The following is a 17,183-nucleotide window of genomic DNA, read 5'->3' as shown; positions in this document are numbered from 1 at the left end:
TTTGAGCTTCTGTTACTTTTTATTTACTACTGTGTATGTATACTTTCACCTCAGGTAGCTAGCCAGTATTAACCGGGACTCACAGCTGTACTGGCTGTCAGATGATGGAAAAGTCAACAGATCTTCTCCGTATCATGGATATCAAAGTAAGGATATACTCAATAATGTATGTAGTCTTAAATGGTTTGCTTGATCAAATTATAAATTATTTAAGGTATGAGGATTTTAGTACTTTTCTAGAAAACCTATCTCATCATGTTGATCCTATTTAGCTACCCTAACAACTTTTTCTCCCCTAGGCTTTAAATATCCATACAGGTACCTTTCTTCTCAAACCACAGATTTTCTTTATTAAGCTTATAGTCAGCTCCACTAAAGACAGCATTGAAGTTCTTGTTATGAGACATGTAATGTATATTTCCTTCTGTGTATTACCTTGAATAAACTCCATAAAATCTCAGAGCCTCAGGTTCCCTTTTCCACAAAGCAGAGAAATAGTTACTTCATAAGCAGGTTAGCAGTGGGCAGAGAACCTTGAACAGCAAATCAACACTATGTAAGTGCTCCCACTTAACACTTGTCTAAATAAGTCTAGAAACTTTTACAAAGATTATATGTGTTCCTAGAGCAACAAAAAAGCACCCTTTTATTACCTGGAATCAATTAATTGAAGTGTGACTGTGATATGAAAGCAATTAGAAGTGTCCACAATGCAGAAAGATGGAATGAAACTGCCTCTATTGTGATAATACAGAAATTAGAAAGAAATTCTAGTATAAAAATACTAAAGATGCACAATCATCAGACCAAGTGAGGAAAACATTCAAGCACATGTCTAAACCCACTCCTTTTCAGAGGAGTCTACATTATTTTCCTAAAGAGACTCAAGTTCATGCTTAAGTGCTTTCCTCAATTGGGATCAATGCACATTATACCATATTTACTATTTTGGGATAACAGAATTACTTTGGGATTCAAGTAATATCATGAGACAGAAGCATCAAAGTTCCCTGGCCTTTAGGATAGTTTCTGAATAAAAAAAATCCCCCCAAACTCCAAGAGTCAGGACCATTAAAAGTTTTGACTTAAACCTCCTTTAGCTCTGAGAGACAGTTGCAAATAACCATTTCCAGTACCCCAAATCTGGAACCAATAAACACAAAGACCTTTGAAACAATTTAAGTCTCTCTCATTCATTTTTGATGCTTTACATATATTATATTTAATAAATTTGAGATTCAGCTAAATTCTTTGCCAGATAAATTCTAGCCAATACCTTGCCAAAATTTCCATTCAGTTCAGGGAAAAGTACTATATATTTAGTGCAGAACTGACGAATTACTTATGACTGCACGAATTAGATCTCAAAACTTTTTGGAGAAGATACACTATCAGTAGCAGATAATACTGCATAATTTTAGGCTACTGTCACCTAAGCTACATTTGACAGGAAAGAAAATATACTCAGCATTTGCCTATAATGATTTTTTATTGCTATGCAATATATCTAATGCCTTCCAGATGCATTCAGGACAATTTGTTCATTTCACTCAGTAATCAAAATGTGTTTTGACTAGTAAGTCCCTGTTTAGTTTTTTCTGTAATCATTTTTCTTAATGGGAGTGTTTTCCAGATGTTGTGTTAGTCTAGTCATCTGGGACATGTTCCAACTCATGTGGAAAGTTTGCTGTCATAAGCTGTCATTGGTGGTTATGTTTAACAAGCTAATTAGTTAACCTCAGCATAGTTACAAAGCAATATATAAGGCATCTGAAACATCACTGAGAGCAGACATCTTCTTTGTTAGGTAAGTGTAATACCTATCTCTACTCTGAGCATTTTGATCAAAGTGCTCTTCTTCAAAAGGAAAATGATGAACTGGAACAGAAAAAACAGACAAGTTTTCCTTTTGAAAGAAGATTTACTTTTATCCTACATTTCTATTTGACATATTGAAACACTAATATTTCAATGATAGATTATGGTTTATAAAATTATGTTGCTTAATAACTAATGTTTTGACAGTATTTTTTTTTACTTTACATTTACATTTATCAGTATTATAACCTTAGAAACTGTTGTAATGAAGTGCATCCATGTTAAAAGGAGAAGACTCTGACTGTAGTTTTCACATAACAGAATTCTGCAAAAAATTACTTCCGTTATTTGTTAATAATGTATTTTCCTAGTCTTACTACAAAATTTAACAGTTAATCAACTAATAACCAAGAAAGGATTTATGGAGTAATTCTAATTTAACAATTTGTACTTGAATAATTTTAGTATTATTTTATGTTGTTATTAAACTAGTATTATGTATAAAGATATGCACTGCAATTTTTTTAAAATTATGAACTGATTAATTGAATTGCATGTAATGATGTGAGATTATTTCTTTTTAGGGATGATGTCGTACCTGAAAGTAATGATCATATGGAACATAGTTTGTGTATCCCTGGTGATCCTTTCACTGTCTTTGATTCAAGAAGTGTCTTCTGAAGGTACTGTAACATACAAAGTTGAGGGGAGGGTGTCTAGGTTATCTGACAAATACTAAGAATGCTTCAAATGCATCTTCATAAAAATACTAAGTTCTAGAACTTTATATTTATTTAGACAGGCATTATGATTCAGTTTTACCATCACTGAATATTTTCATAAATATATTTTGGCACAGCATGGTCCTCTTTTTTGGAGGAATAACATGTAAATATGAATATCATGCAAAATGTGTATGAACCTGCTTCTTTTTCTGTACAGATCCTGTTGCCCTCAGACTGACATATTTAGCCCAAGTGATTTGCAGTATGATTCAAGGAAGAATCTAAAATTACAATATCCACATAATTTGGTTAGAAATATTTAAATACAATAGGCTCAGGGAAAGGAATGTCTACACTGTGCTAAGTGCTTTGCCATTAAATGCACTTATTACCACAAACAAGGCCAATTTTGGCAATTATTTGTCTAATACTACAGATTTTTATTTACTCTCAAAGCTCTGTAATTGATTTCTAACTCAAGTAGCACCATTATGAAGAAACAGAAGAACTTGCAGCCTGGCAAGTCCTGTGCTGTCACAGTTCTCAAATAGCTATCAAGTTGTTATGGTGATAACATTGTGTATTACTTGCTGGTAGAAAATAATTTATTACTACTTGATAGTAGAAGACATAATATTTGCATATCTGAGCAGCTCATCAGGGCACAGCAGAGGTCAGATCGGACCTGCAGGGCAGAGCAGTCTGACACTGCACCCTCTGTAGTTGATGGGAGCCTTCCCGCTATTTTCAGCAAAAATCAAAACTGTTGCCAATAGCAACTAGAACCATTTAGGCATTTTCCTTAGAAGTAGCTTCATAACTTACAAGTCATAAACTTAAAACAAATCAACAAATGAAAAGGTGTTACTTTTTGGACTTATCTATATTTTCTTCCCATTAGGGAAGAAGGGTGCAATATATTGGGCACATATCCATAAAGAAAGATGCCTAGCTTCTCTTTTCAACTCCCCTGTTAAGAGCCCATTAACTCAAGTCTATTAACTTCATTTATTCCCTAGTCCCGCTTCATTATTTGTAAAGAAGTGTTAACAAACATTATACCTAACTGCTCAAAATCACAATATATATAATTATTTGTTATCCCATAGTCTTCCTTCGTACACACACATGGAGTATGTGCTGTTTGAAGTTGTCTTTGGTGTTGTTTTGTGTTATATGTTATTTCTTGTTATTTTCTTGTTGTTCCTCAATGTTTCAGCTGATTATCTTAACTCTGTTTTAGCTTGCTGATTGTTCAGCTTCTTTGTTTGTATTTAGGGGTGCTTCACTTGTGGTCCTGCATGTTTCACTTCCAGAAGAAGCTGTTAGCGTGTTATGTTAGTAGAGATTTCATGTAGGAAGGGGAGTTGTTGTGGGGTGAATATCTGATCTGGCAGTAGAAGGTAACACACCACTGCCAAGCTTGAATGTGTGCAGTTTGAAAGCAGACCTCCTGACGTTTTGCTTACCACCTGTAACCTGCACCATTTATTGTTATCTAGCATTTTCCAACACTACAGCAGTCTAGCAGTAAAGCCGTTGTGTGATGAGCTTTTATGTTACTCTGCTAATAAGTAATCTCCTAATTAACAAACAGAAAGTACTTTACAGAAGATTGCAGGACTAGATCCCAACTGTTCCTAACCTCAGAGTTGATACCAAATTCCTCTCTGACCTCAGGGAAAAAAAAATATGTAGAGGGCAGGCAGATTTTGAAAACTGTCAATAAAAATGGCTTCAGGGACCTGTATTTATCATGACAGTGCTCATTAGTTTGCAAGCTAAACTGGTTTTATTTGATTCATTATGTAGAACATTACAAGAAGTAAAATGAGTCTTTCAGGTACGGCAGTGTGGGCGCACATCTATAACCATACATAGGGTGAATTAAGATGGAGAATAAGTCTGCAAAACAATATAGTACCTGGCTGATATACTACTTAAGATAAATCTGCATGGGCTAGTTTGGATGCCAGAACTGGTGTGGCCATATTACTGAACCAGTCCTCAGAGATTCATTAATCTTCAGGAGAAACAGGATAAGTTAGGCTCTAACCTGAGCATGCTGCTGCCAGTCCTCAGGCTGGCTCAGAGCAAACCTCTGATCCACATGCATTCAGGAGAGGTTGCACCGGGCCCACAGTTTCTGCAAAACTGAGTGAAGAAATGGCATTCTGTAGAAAAAAAAAGATAAATCTTACTACTTTGCTGTTCAGCATTTCCTTACGTACCATTTCGGTTTGGCAATGTTTACACCAGTGTTGTGTGATTTTAGATTTATCAAGCTGTACAGGGAGATGTGGGGAAGGGTATTCTAGAGAGCATGACTGCCACTGTGATTTTAACTGTCAACACTACATGGAGTGCTGCCCTGACTTCAAGAAAGTCTGCACAGTGGGTAAGTTCCCCAACACAGCCAGTTCCTATCGGCAAGACTTTCCCTCCCGTTTGCTCCAATTCCCTACCACACCAGTGTCTGTCCTCGGCATGCTTAAATGTCTCTTTAGTTCACTGTGTCCTTGTTCTCCTCTCATACATGTATTGTTCTCCCCCTCAAAAACTCAGTGATAACCTCTTGCAACCCATTCAGAGAAAATTGTGTATCCACAGGTTATCACCAAGAAAAGGATTTTGCTTTTCAGAAGAGCAGAGCAGGGCAAGAAGGGGGAAACAGTTTACTTACTGCTTGTTTTCTTCTCCTTAGTGCATTTGTACTATATCTGTTTCTCTTATACAAAAAATTGGTAAAAGCAAATTCAGGGTTTTCCAGGAAGAAATTCTGGGACATTCCAACTCAAATTTAAGAAGTGTGGAGGCTGTAGGGTCTAATCCAAAGTCAGAGGGTGTCCTTCCATGGATATAAATTGACTCTGGATTAGAACCACGTCCAGAGTTTGATGGAAAAGATGGTTGGATGAGTATTATTTTATATGCTTTATTTATACGTAAAACTGTATAGTGTAAATAAATACAGGTGTTTCAAACTGGTTTACTGAGAGTTAAAAAAATTTCTTACGAATCACCAATGTCAAAAGTATCAGTGATTTAGATAACTGCAGCTGTTGTACTACACTGTAGTTCTAGTAAGGTTACAGGTGTAAGATAAGACTCAGATTCAACAACACAGGCCGAGTGTTGTTCAAAATGCAGACGCAGTGCTCCCTAAAATGCTAATTCTGACATGCACACTGGAAATTCACACTTCAGTCTTCCCCATTCTGATTTTGATTTGTGAGGGGATATCAGCACTTTTCATAATTAAAATGCCTCAGTATGTACTTTCAGTTATGTGGGCTATTTATTTATTGTGGGCCAGATTCTAAAGTCATTCTGGCATCTACATAACATTTAACAAAAAGTTTAAGGCTGGAGGAAGCTTTCCCTGTTCTACCCTGAATCACTGAATTCAGGCAAGCACAGTAGGCACCATCCTTAAAGGATGCAGGCAGTCTGACTAAGGACCGTTGCCCAGTTAGTGTGTGATCGATGCTGACTAAATCAGAGAAATGCCAGACATAGTTTATGAATAAAAACTGCCCTAACATCATAAAATAAAAACAATTCTCACCTATGCATGTGGGATGAATCCACTGGCATCAACAGACTCACTCCACATTTACACTGGTCAAAAGGCATTCAGAATCTGCCTATACAGTAATCCCAATTTTGCTAGATAGTGATTTAATTGTAAAATATGATTTTATGCCCTGCGTGCCACAAAGACAATGACTTCAATAGAGACTTATGTACAGAAAAGATACAGGACAAGAATAACAGAGCATATGGTAAATTCTGGAAATACCAAGTGATAGTTAATTGTTGGCTCAATTCTGTGAGATGCTAAGCATCCTCAAAAAATATCCACTTCAGGTCTAACATAATCACTTCAATTTAAGTTAACTTAGTACCTATTAAAGGTACTACTTACAATCTAATATTTATTAACATTAATGTAATGTAAATTTAATGCAATGTAAAATTTAGGGTCAAATTTTGTCCTCAAAAAATACAGCAAGCATGTTTTGCTGAAGTCTGTAATAGCTGTGCACACTTTCCAAAACAATTTGGTCATTATTTGATATGAAACAGAAGTACTGTAGTGACTGAAGTTCTCAGAAGTTAATCAATAATGAAATATTAAAAGCATGTGGTTATTAATCGTGTCAAAACATGGTCGATACTCCTTTAGTACTAATCATTTAATAACTGTATTAAATAGACTAGGATAACTTTTCAAGAATAGTCACTCTGTGTACCTTCATTAACTCATTCACACAATTAAGTTGCAGTATTTGCCCAGAGACACCAGGTACACTTGGTCATGACCTATTTCTGCAAATTATTTTTTAGAAATGCTTATGGTAGACACATCATTCTTGATGCAAAGTGGTACCCTGATGAATATCTTTTTGAAAACCCAACCCAGAATTTAAACACTATTCTTGAGATAACTGCTATTTGATTAGGGAAATGGAAGCCTTCAATGGCGGGACCTAGCTAAAGTGATCTCTGAGGTCACATTTTATCCCACTATAAGTTCTAAGTGGTCTCAATATACTGCAATGGCAAAGTGCAGTTCTGGTTGTACGGCCTGATCCAAAACCCACAGTTACACAAACAAGCTCTGGATCAGACCAGAATAACCACCTGATTTTATGAAGCTGTTCTTTACATGAGCTTAAGCAAATCAACTTCACTGTAGAAAGGTCCCAGCATTAAATGTGAGCTAGCCAAAAATACTAACTCTCTTGTTCTGCCTTATGCAGCAGTCTCCTGCAGAGGACGTTGCTTTGAAGCCTTTGAAAGAGGAAGAGAGTGCGACTGTGATGCAGACTGTGAAAGATACGGCAAATGTTGCCCAGACTACACGAAACACTGTAAAGAGGGTAAGAAATTTCTTTTATCACTGTATTTTCCCTAGATGTATTTAAATATAGATGCTTTGCATTACCATAAAACATTAACTGTGCAGGCTTCTTAGGACACAAGAAGTTAGCTACTGAACAACAAACAAAACAAAAATAACAATACCTAATTTTAAAAATAAATCGGCCATTTTCTCAAGCATGACTACTTTATGGATGCATAAAGGTAGATATACTGGAAGCCATCACCAAGTTACGAATTCCAAGGGTAAATTTTTATTTTGCATTAGCCTCTTTTGGCACTAGCCATACTCTAATTTACTATCAGAACCGTCACCCAGAATAATACATGTTAAGGCCAGGTTTCGCACGTGCACTTCCACTCATGCTGCTTAAGTTACATCAATAATACAATGCAAGGACAGAAGCTGGGAGAAATGAATGACACGTTGCAGTAAAAAGTCTAGTTCACCTTACAAAAAAAGTAATAATGAGGGAAGGTCCAACTCCCTTAAATTCCCCACCCATCCAAAAGTGGAGAATACCTATACCCTGCATTGGGATAGCACTACTTGAACCTCCAGACCACTTGCTTTGGGTTACTGTAGTCACTGGCAAAATATATAAAGAGATCCCCTAGATCCTCCCCACCTCGAATCCAAAATGGGAAGAGCAGCCCAACACAGAAACCCGTCCTCTGGGGCAAGAGGGAGGAACTGTAGGATTTGCCTGTTTAGAAGCAGTTACACATTCACACTGCAGCAAGAGGAATTTTAATGCACGTTTAACCTTTAGGCTGCAAATTCAGTTCAGGGAAGGATTACTCTGACCCACAGTTACTTTTGTTTATTCTGTCCTTCATTGCAGAACCTGATGGGTTTTTGTTAGTTGAGCACTAAGACACAGATCTGGAGGAGGAGCAGTTTCACCTTCATGTAGCTTTAACGACACCAGCAATTAAGTTCTAGTCTAGAAAACACCAACAGAGTATGTTTCATTTCATCATGTCCTTAAACTTTTTGCTACTTATGGACCTAAATTCATGTCTGTGAACACACTTGGCAAATATGGCTTGGCATTGGGTTGCTGCATTCACAGACCAGACTACCTCCAAGGCAGCCAATTTCCAAAGCATGCAGTTTAACAAACAAGATGAGTTACGGCTCATCATTTGGTTCACATTACTAAGCACTCCCAGTCCCCAAGTGCTGGTATAGCGGCTTGGTTTTGCTACTCAGCTGTAGAGTAATTTATACAGAAATAGACTCTGTATTCAGCATTTTTTGACTGGATGTCTAGAAGAGGATAAATGTCTTCCAAGAGTCTTTAGGTGAATTTGCTGCCTTTGAGGTTGCTTAACTCCTCCCTCTTACTGCTGGAGCTTAACACGCATGAACGCCCACAAACTATAGTTAGCTCTTTCACCTGTTCTTCAGTTCAAATATAATGAAAAGTTAACCAACTGCTCCTAATCTTAGAGAGTTTCTTCTAGTATTTTAGTTACTTAGCTTTGCTATTAATTTTTGTCAAAAACCCCAACAAAAAATCCCCGAAACCCAGCCTACAACTGTACTCAGTATTTTGATATTTTTGCTATGTGTGAGTAACTGAGAAACCTGTCAAACCTTTTGGAATAATGCAATAACTTAAGGCCATGCAGTGAACTTTAATTTTGCTGTTTCTGCATCTTCTGAACACTTTATTCTGTACAGTGAAGCTAAGTTTACAATTTATATCTAGAGATCATTTTTATCTTTCCTATCCTCCAGAAGCCCTATACCCCCAGAATACACATGCATACACAGTTAAGAACTGGTTAAACATTCCCCCTCCTGCCACTACTGACTCCTCTGAAAGCTGATTCAGCTTCCAAAGTGTTTTTATGCAACAATTACAATTTCTCTCTCTTTCTCAGTAAAAGCTTCAGGATATAGTCCACCACCCAACCTTATTTGCTTTGAGTACTAGCTTGCTATGAAAGTAAATCCTTTGATACCATGGTCATCACCTTATGAGACAAAACCACTACTCCTTTTGTGAAAAGCTCATTATACATACCTATGGCAGTTACCAACTCCCTTAGTTGGATCTAAAAGATTCCGCAGGTACCCTAAGCTCCATCATGCTTTTTTCACAACTAACAATATCCTTCTACAAGGCTATGCTAGTGGGAAGAGAGGGTCTCACTTCCAATTGTACAATTTGACCCCACAATGAATTAAAAAATATTTTCTGGCTCTTACTGGATGCAAGTGAAATTCCATGCAATCTTTAGAGTTGGAAAATCTGAACACAAACCTTCAGTTTCTCCTAAAACTCAGCCTACTAGAAGTTAACTTAATACTTAGACCTTGCGTTGTTTCTTTGGTCCATACCTACTTTGTAGCTTCTGTCTCTTTCAAGGAAACTATTGTTTTTAAGGTGTTCTCTCTGAAATGACCGCTTATGTGCAGAATTATCATGTCTGAAGAACTACAATATAACTAAATCTTCAGGGGATTATCAAAGTAAATGCTTGGCTAATATGGTAGCTCTCAGAGATACACTACAGTGAGTAAGCCCCAAGACATCTGTAGTCAAAAAAAGAAGCTGACAAAAAAAATTAGACAGGTTTTCAGACTGTAGAGCTCCACTCAGAATTCATCTTTTTCCCACCTCAAAATTCACATTACCAAAGAATGCCTCACCTCAAACTTCCAGGAAAAACATTTCTCCTGTCTGTGATTAAGCACTTCGGGATCCAAAGGGTATTTTTCCTCTTTTTCCCCTGAATAATACTTTAAAGAATCCTATAGATAGGGAGAAACTTAGATTTATATAGGAACTGGTCACTGAAATTTTGTAATCACTTTCTTCTTATACAGTTGACACCAAGCACCTATAAAGAAAAACGCTCCCATTAACAGACTATTTTATTTATTTCAGCACACAGAGAAACGCCATCACCTAAGACTCCTCCAGCAAACAAGTCAACATCTAAAAGGTCATCCAAAAATGAGGAGAAGAAGCCAGAGGAAGTAACACAGCCCCATGAAGTTATGGAAGGTAGGCAAGCATATGAATGAAACAGGATGGGTGTTACCTGAAGGAACATTAAAGACCATTTTCCTGCTCTGGAAATAGAAAGCCGATGCAAGACATTACCAGACAGTTACCAAGCTTGGAACCACTCAGTTTATAAACTAATTACCTCACCTAGACCTCAGGATACTGACTTTGGAGAGTTCACTTAACACAGATGTTGGAGTGTGGTGATGTTTCCTGCGTCTCTATTGGATTTTCACACACATCTTCCAAAAATATGTTACACACCGTTGTCAGTTTTGGACCAAGTCCACGGCTGGAACAGGAAGGGTGTTGTATTTTGGGACAGTGATGAATTGGCAGGCCCAGGGCAGGAAAGTCTCCTAGCAGGTTTCTCTAGCTTTAATCAAGTCAGGCCTCATGCAGCTTCAGAAAACGCATATAATTTATTTTTTCTGAATGGAAAATATGTTGCTTTCCTGTGTTCTTTGATATTCTGTTCCAGCATTTGAAGTGATAACTTGGGAGATCAGTTTGAACTTGAAACCTGAAGTAACAAGTATGAAATGAGACTAAAAGTCAACTTTGGCCAATATTTTAATCCCTACATTTTTTAATTTTTATTTTGAGTACTTAGCTTTCTGCTGTGGCAAGTTCCTATTACAAAAATTAATACAGCGGGTCAAATGAAACAATATTAAGGAAATTCAAATAACCATTAACAGGATCCCACTTTGGCTTACAGTATTTCAGACACATTGGGTGGGAGGAAAACCTATTCTGTAACACTCTGCTCATACTGCACTGTTTCTACAATACATTTACACAGGGATTATTTCTCACACTGCAGTATTATAACTTCTTCCAGTCTGCTGGGAGAGATGCTGCATCAGTGCTGCTAACAGTCATCAGGCTGTGACCATCAGCAACAGCTCAGATCTTTTTAGATTTGTTCAAAAGCTGAACAACATGGCCCCAAACCACATGATGCTGCACTTTTAGTTTTTTCAGGTTTTCAAGAAACAAATGCCAATTCAGTTGTAATGGTAGACAGCAACACAGCAGGAATCATAGAAAAGAACCCTATGTGAAAACAGAACTAAACAGCAAAACATCACAGAGATGACACTTAGTGAAAGATTAAAATGCAGAAACATTTACTGTTAGTTTTTGCTGAATATAGCTATACTAACAATTGTACTTAAGTCAGTGTAACTACATACACAAGTAAAGAGAGTCTTAAAGCTGTAAATGACAAAGAGGAAAAACACCCAAGTTATAAAGATACAGTAGGAGATGCAGTCAGGTGTCTGTACTCTGAAAGTTTGTTTTCCTCCTGTTTCCCTAACTCTCTCCTTCAAGTCCAGGTGATAGTGCAGGCTATGTTTTTATTAAGGCCAGAGGAACAAATAAAAGAACAGACTGAGAAGGGAAGTGTCCCATTAGAAGGACTATATTTTATAGCGTGGTTCCCTTTCCATGAAAAAGGACGGAAACACCAGGTGGCCTCACCTACAAACACTAAACTAAAAACTGCCATGCTGTACTTGGAGTTGCGACAGGTTAGCCAAAAGGATTACTTAAAACTTAGCTAAGCTGCTGCAAAGTCCCATGCAGACAAAATGAATTCACGTTTAACCCAGTCCAGGTTAATTTGGCTCTTCTAAATTATTTATCTTTGGACAGTTACCTAAGTCCATAAACTGGCATTTATCAATTTAACTTAGGTTTCCACGTATCCTTTTTTTTTTTTTGCCAGTTTAAATAAATGTTTCAACCACTTTAAAGCTAATTAAGTGCAATTTTACACAGAAAGCTTTTAGAGCAAAGACAATAAAAACAACTATTGCTAGTCAAAAGATAAGCAAGTATTTCTACTTGATATAATAAATTAATGTGCAATAAGTGCATGCACTGCAATTCCAATGTCTTAACTTAATATATATTTGTTCTCATAGATACTGGCAGTGGACTGGAAAACAAAGTGACCAGTCCTGCTCCAACCACAAAACACCCTGATACAACCACACCTATCAAAGCAACTACATCTACTCCAAAACCCAGTTTACCACCTACTACAAGTACTACCACAAAAGCAACAACTACCAAAGAGACCACCACGGCTCAGAAAGATACCCCTGCGACAACAGTGGCACAAACGACCAAGGCAGACTATCCTACTACCCCCAAAGCTGAAGACACAACCCCTGCAGCCACAGAAGCACCAACAACCAAGGCAGACCCTCCAACCACCCCTAAAGTAGAAGATATGACCCCTGAGGCCACAGAGGAACCAATAACCGAGGCAGATTCTTCCACCACCCCCACACCTGAAGAGTCAACCCCTGAAGCCACAGAGGCACCAACAACCAAGGCAGACTCTCCCACCACCCCCAAAGCTGAAGACACAACCCCTGCAGCCACAGAAGCACCAACAACCAAGGCAGACTCTCCCACCACCCCCAAAGCTGAAGACACAACCCCTGCAGCCACAGAAGCACCAACAACCAAGGCAGACTCTCCTACCACCCCCAAAGCTGATGAGCCGACCCCTGAAGTCACAGAGGAAGCAATGACTGAGGCAGACTCTCACACCAGCCCCCCAGAAGATGAAGAGAAAACTGCTGTGCCCACAGAGGCACCAACGCCCAAGCCAGACTCCCCCCCCCCCCCCAAAGCAGAAGAGACAACCCCTGCAGCCACAGAGGCACCAATGACCAAAGCAGACTCTCCTACCACCCCCAAAGCTGATGAGCCGACCCCTGAAGTCACAGAGGAAGCAATGACCCCGCCACCCCGAAACCTGAAGACACAACCCCAGAGGCCACAGAGGCACCAATGACCAGGGCAGATTCTCCTACCACCCCCAAAGCTGAAGACACAACCCCTGAGGCCACAGAGGCACCAACGCCCAAGGCAGACTCCCCCACCACCCCCAAAGCTGAAGAGACAGCCCCAGAGGCCACAGAGGCACCAACGCCCAAGGCAGACTCCCCCACCACCCCCAAACCTGAAGACACAACCCCTGAGGCACCAACAACCAAGGTAGACTCTCCCACCACCCCCAAACCTGAAGACACAACCCCTGAGGCACCAACAACCAAGGCAGACTCTCCCACCACCCCCAAACCTGAAGACACAACCCCTGAGGCACCAACGACCAAGGCAGACTCTCCCACCTCCCCCAAACCTGAAGAGACAACCCCTGAGGCACCAACAACCAAGGTAGACTCTCCCACCACCCCCAAACCTGAAGACACAACCCCTGAGGCCACAGAGGCACCAACGCCCAAGGCAGACTCCCCCACCACCCCCAAACCTGAAGACACAACCCCAGAGGCAACAGAGGCACCAATGACCAGGGCAGATTCTCCTACCACCCCCAAAGCTGAAGACACAACCCCTGAGGCCACAGAGGCACCAACGCCCAAGGCAGACTCCCCCACCACCCCCAAACCTGAAGACACAACCCCTGAGGCACCAACAACCAAGGTAGACTCTCCCACCACCCCCAAACCTGAAGAGACAACCCCTGAGGCACCAACAACCAAGGCAGACTCTCCCACCCCCCCCAAAGCTGAAGACACAACCCCTGAGGCCACAGAGGCACCAATGACCAGGGCAGATTCTCCTACCACCCCCAAAGCTGAAGAGACAGCCCCAGAGGCCACAGAGGCACCAATGACCAGGGCAGATTCTCCTACCACCCCCAAAGCTGAAGAGACAGCCCCAGAGGCCACAGAGGCACCAACGCCCAAGGCAGACTCTCCCACCCCCCCCAAAGCTGAAGAGACAGCCCCAGAGGCCACAGAGGCACCAACGCCCAAGGCAGACTCCCCCACCACCCCCAAACCTGAAGAGACAACCCCAGAGGCACCAACGACCAAGGCAGACTCTCCCACCCCCCCCAAAGCTGAAGACACAACCCCTGAGGCCACAGAGGCACCAATGACCAGGGCAGATTCTCCTACCACCCCCAAAGCTGAAGACACAACCCCTGAGGCCACAGAGGCACCAACGCCCAAGGCAGACTCTCCCACTACCCCCAAGGCTGAAGAGACAACCCCTGAGGCACCAACAACCAAGGCAGACTCTCCCACCCCCCCCAAAGCTGAAGAGACAACCCCAGAGGCACCAACGACCAAGGCATACTCTCCCACTACCCCCAAGGCTGAAGAGACAACCCCTGAGGCACCAACAACCAAGGTAGACTCTCCCACCACCCCTAAAGTGGAGGAGGCAGACTCTCCCACCACCCCTAAGGTCAAAGGGACTACCCCTGTAGCCACTAAGGCTGACACCACTGCCATACAGAAAACAACACCTATTGAACTGACAACTACTGTCCCTGCATTAGTAACAACTGCTAAAAAAGACACAACCACTCAAAGCAGTGAGGCGGTCACAATAACCAGGAAAGAAACACCCATACCTGAAGCAGACACAACAGTTTCAGAAACAACAGCAGAGAAGAAAATTACAACTCCTGCACCCAAAGTATCAACCAGCACAACTGCAAAAGACACGACTACAGCAGTACAAAGGACAGCGATAACTGCAGCTAGGGCTACTGAGATTGTAACAGTAACTGACAAAAAAGACAAAACAACAGCTGAAACTGTTACTACTCCTGTAACTGAAGAGCTGACAACTACAATAGAAACAACCACAGTGAACAAAGAGATAACAACACCCAAGAAAGACAAAACTACTATGCTTAAAGATGTTTTAACAAGTAGGAAAGACACAATTACTGTAACTATGGTGGTAACAGCTAAACCTGATGACTTTCCTAAAGGTAAGGACGATATTCCAAACACAACTCCTACAGCCAAGCAAGCTGTCACTACAGCAGCTGAATCAGAAGCAAGTACTGCGGATAAAAAGACTGCATCAACGGCTGCAGAAAAAGAAGCAACCCCAGCTAAACAAGACAAGACTCCCATACCAAAAGAGACTGTAACAGCTAAAAAAGAAGAAAGCCCTGGGGGAACAGCAACTGTAACAACAGCAGCTGCAACTCCCATGCTCAAGCCCACTGTGTTAGCAACAACTGCCAAAACAGATTCAACTCCTAAACCCAGGGAGATTGTGACAACAACTAAAAGAGACACAACTATGGAAACTAAGCAGACTGTAACAGCAGCAGCTAAAGAGAGCACAAGTACTACTTGTGTTGTTGTAGAGACAACTGATAAAAAAGAGGTAATGACCATCAAAGAAACTAGCATCACACCTGAAAAAGAAATGGAAGATGCCACTGAAAAGGCCCCTAGTATTGACAAGGGAGAGGAAACTACAGTTACCAAAGAGACCGCTACAAGAGATAAAAAAGACACGATAGAAGAAATGTTTATTGTTTCTAAAGGGACATCCAAGCCAACTATACATTTCCAGGAGGTTACTGACACAAGAGATGAGTCTTATCCATCCGACCCTGAAACTCTGCCAGTAAGAGAACAGCCTGAGATAAACAACAAGCCTTTTATACAAACTGCGGACTTGCCAATTTTAACTGGAGAAACAGAAGGTAATTGCATTCCAGTAGGTACAAAAGCACCCGTAACTCATCCAGAGAGCACAACAAAACACATGAGTAAAGGACATGCAAGACCTTTCTATCTGGTTGCCAGAAGAATGTGGCACTCCTCTCCCAGTGGTCAACCATGACACCGGTGCTACAGCTGCCCACATCTTGAATACTGGTACCTCAGTTTTCAGTCGTGTTGTTACGGAAATTCTCCATGTAGTTTAGAGCATGATCTTGTTTCAGTAATTGGTCCAGCCGAAAAACGTTTGCTGTAAGTACTGTGGAAGATGCAAACACAGAAAGTCAAGGACAAATAAGATACATTTCTAAGTCCCATGAAAACATTGCTAGGGAGTCAGGCTGAATATCCACCATTACTCATGGTACCTAACCTGTCATTTTGTAGTCACATACAAAACATGTCACGTAAGACAGACAAGAAGTCTTTTCCTTGTATTCTCTTTCCTCTGTGCTTTTTGCCACCACATTTTTCATGTCCTCACAGTTTACCTTAATCAGATATAGCCCCTAGGTTCTTGGGCAATTTTTCAATCATATATTGACATATATTTTGGAAAAAAAAAGTTTTTTAGATGGAAAATACTTGGATTTTTTGTCCAAAACAGATTCAACCTTCCTTTATATTTAACTGAAAGTAAATGTAAATGCTTTTTTTAAGAAATAAGGAGGGGGAGGGAAACCCACTAGAGCAGCTTGGAGAAACATTAAGTAAACATCCCGGAGCATGAAGAAATTAAGTGAGGAACATAGCATACAGTACATTTATAGGTCTTTTTCTGAATTACAGGTACTCAGGTAAGCAATAAGTGATGATATCCATACCTAGTCAGGTAAACGGCTGCTCTTGCACTCCTGGGACCAAAACACGAGAGCCAAACTTTCCAAGAATATCTCTCAAATGAGTAATTAAACCCTTTGCATGACAAATGCGAGGCAGAGGCCTGAATGACAGAGAGCCCTGAACATTGGCCCGACACAAGCGATCACATTTAACAGCCGCAGTGCTACTGGCGTTGGGCAGGGGAGGTAACGCGCTTTCTGTTAAATGTTGAACAAACACAAGCCACTGTGTTTTGCAGCGAAGGACGAGAAGGACCTGTGCAGCGGGAAGCCGGCGAACGGCATGGTGGCCCTGCCGAACGGCACCCTGGCCGTCTTCCGAGGTAGGTCGGCGTCGGCCCCGGCCCGCCTCCTCCCTCT

At 40.6% G+C, this 17,183-nt stretch overlaps 1 protein-coding gene across 1 annotated transcript in view; it reads left to right on the top strand.

Annotated features, from left to right (window-relative positions):
• Positions 1-1,759: 1,759 nt before the first annotated feature.
• The window catches only part of PRG4 (proteoglycan 4), a 19,368-nt gene continuing 3,944 nt past the window's right edge, over positions 1,760-17,183 (top strand). The window contains 7 exon segments of the mRNA XM_009275823.2: positions 1,760-1,807; positions 2,403-2,501; positions 7,310-7,429; positions 10,334-10,453; positions 12,391-13,217; positions 13,220-15,962; positions 17,063-17,146. Coding sequence (XP_009274098.1) covers positions 2,405-2,501; positions 7,310-7,429; positions 10,334-10,453; positions 12,391-13,217; positions 13,220-15,962; positions 17,063-17,146 — 3,991 coding nt within the window. The 5' untranslated portion in view covers positions 1,760-1,807; positions 2,403-2,404.

This window comes from Aptenodytes forsteri, unplaced genomic scaffold (genome assembly GCF_000699145.1).
Source record: "Aptenodytes forsteri isolate BGI_AS27 unplaced genomic scaffold, ASM69914v1 Scaffold289, whole genome shotgun sequence".
NCBI lineage: Eukaryota > Metazoa > Chordata > Aves > Sphenisciformes > Spheniscidae > Aptenodytes > Aptenodytes forsteri.
The sequence above is the reverse complement of the archived record's forward strand: the minus strand, read 5'-3'. Positions and strand labels throughout refer to the sequence as shown.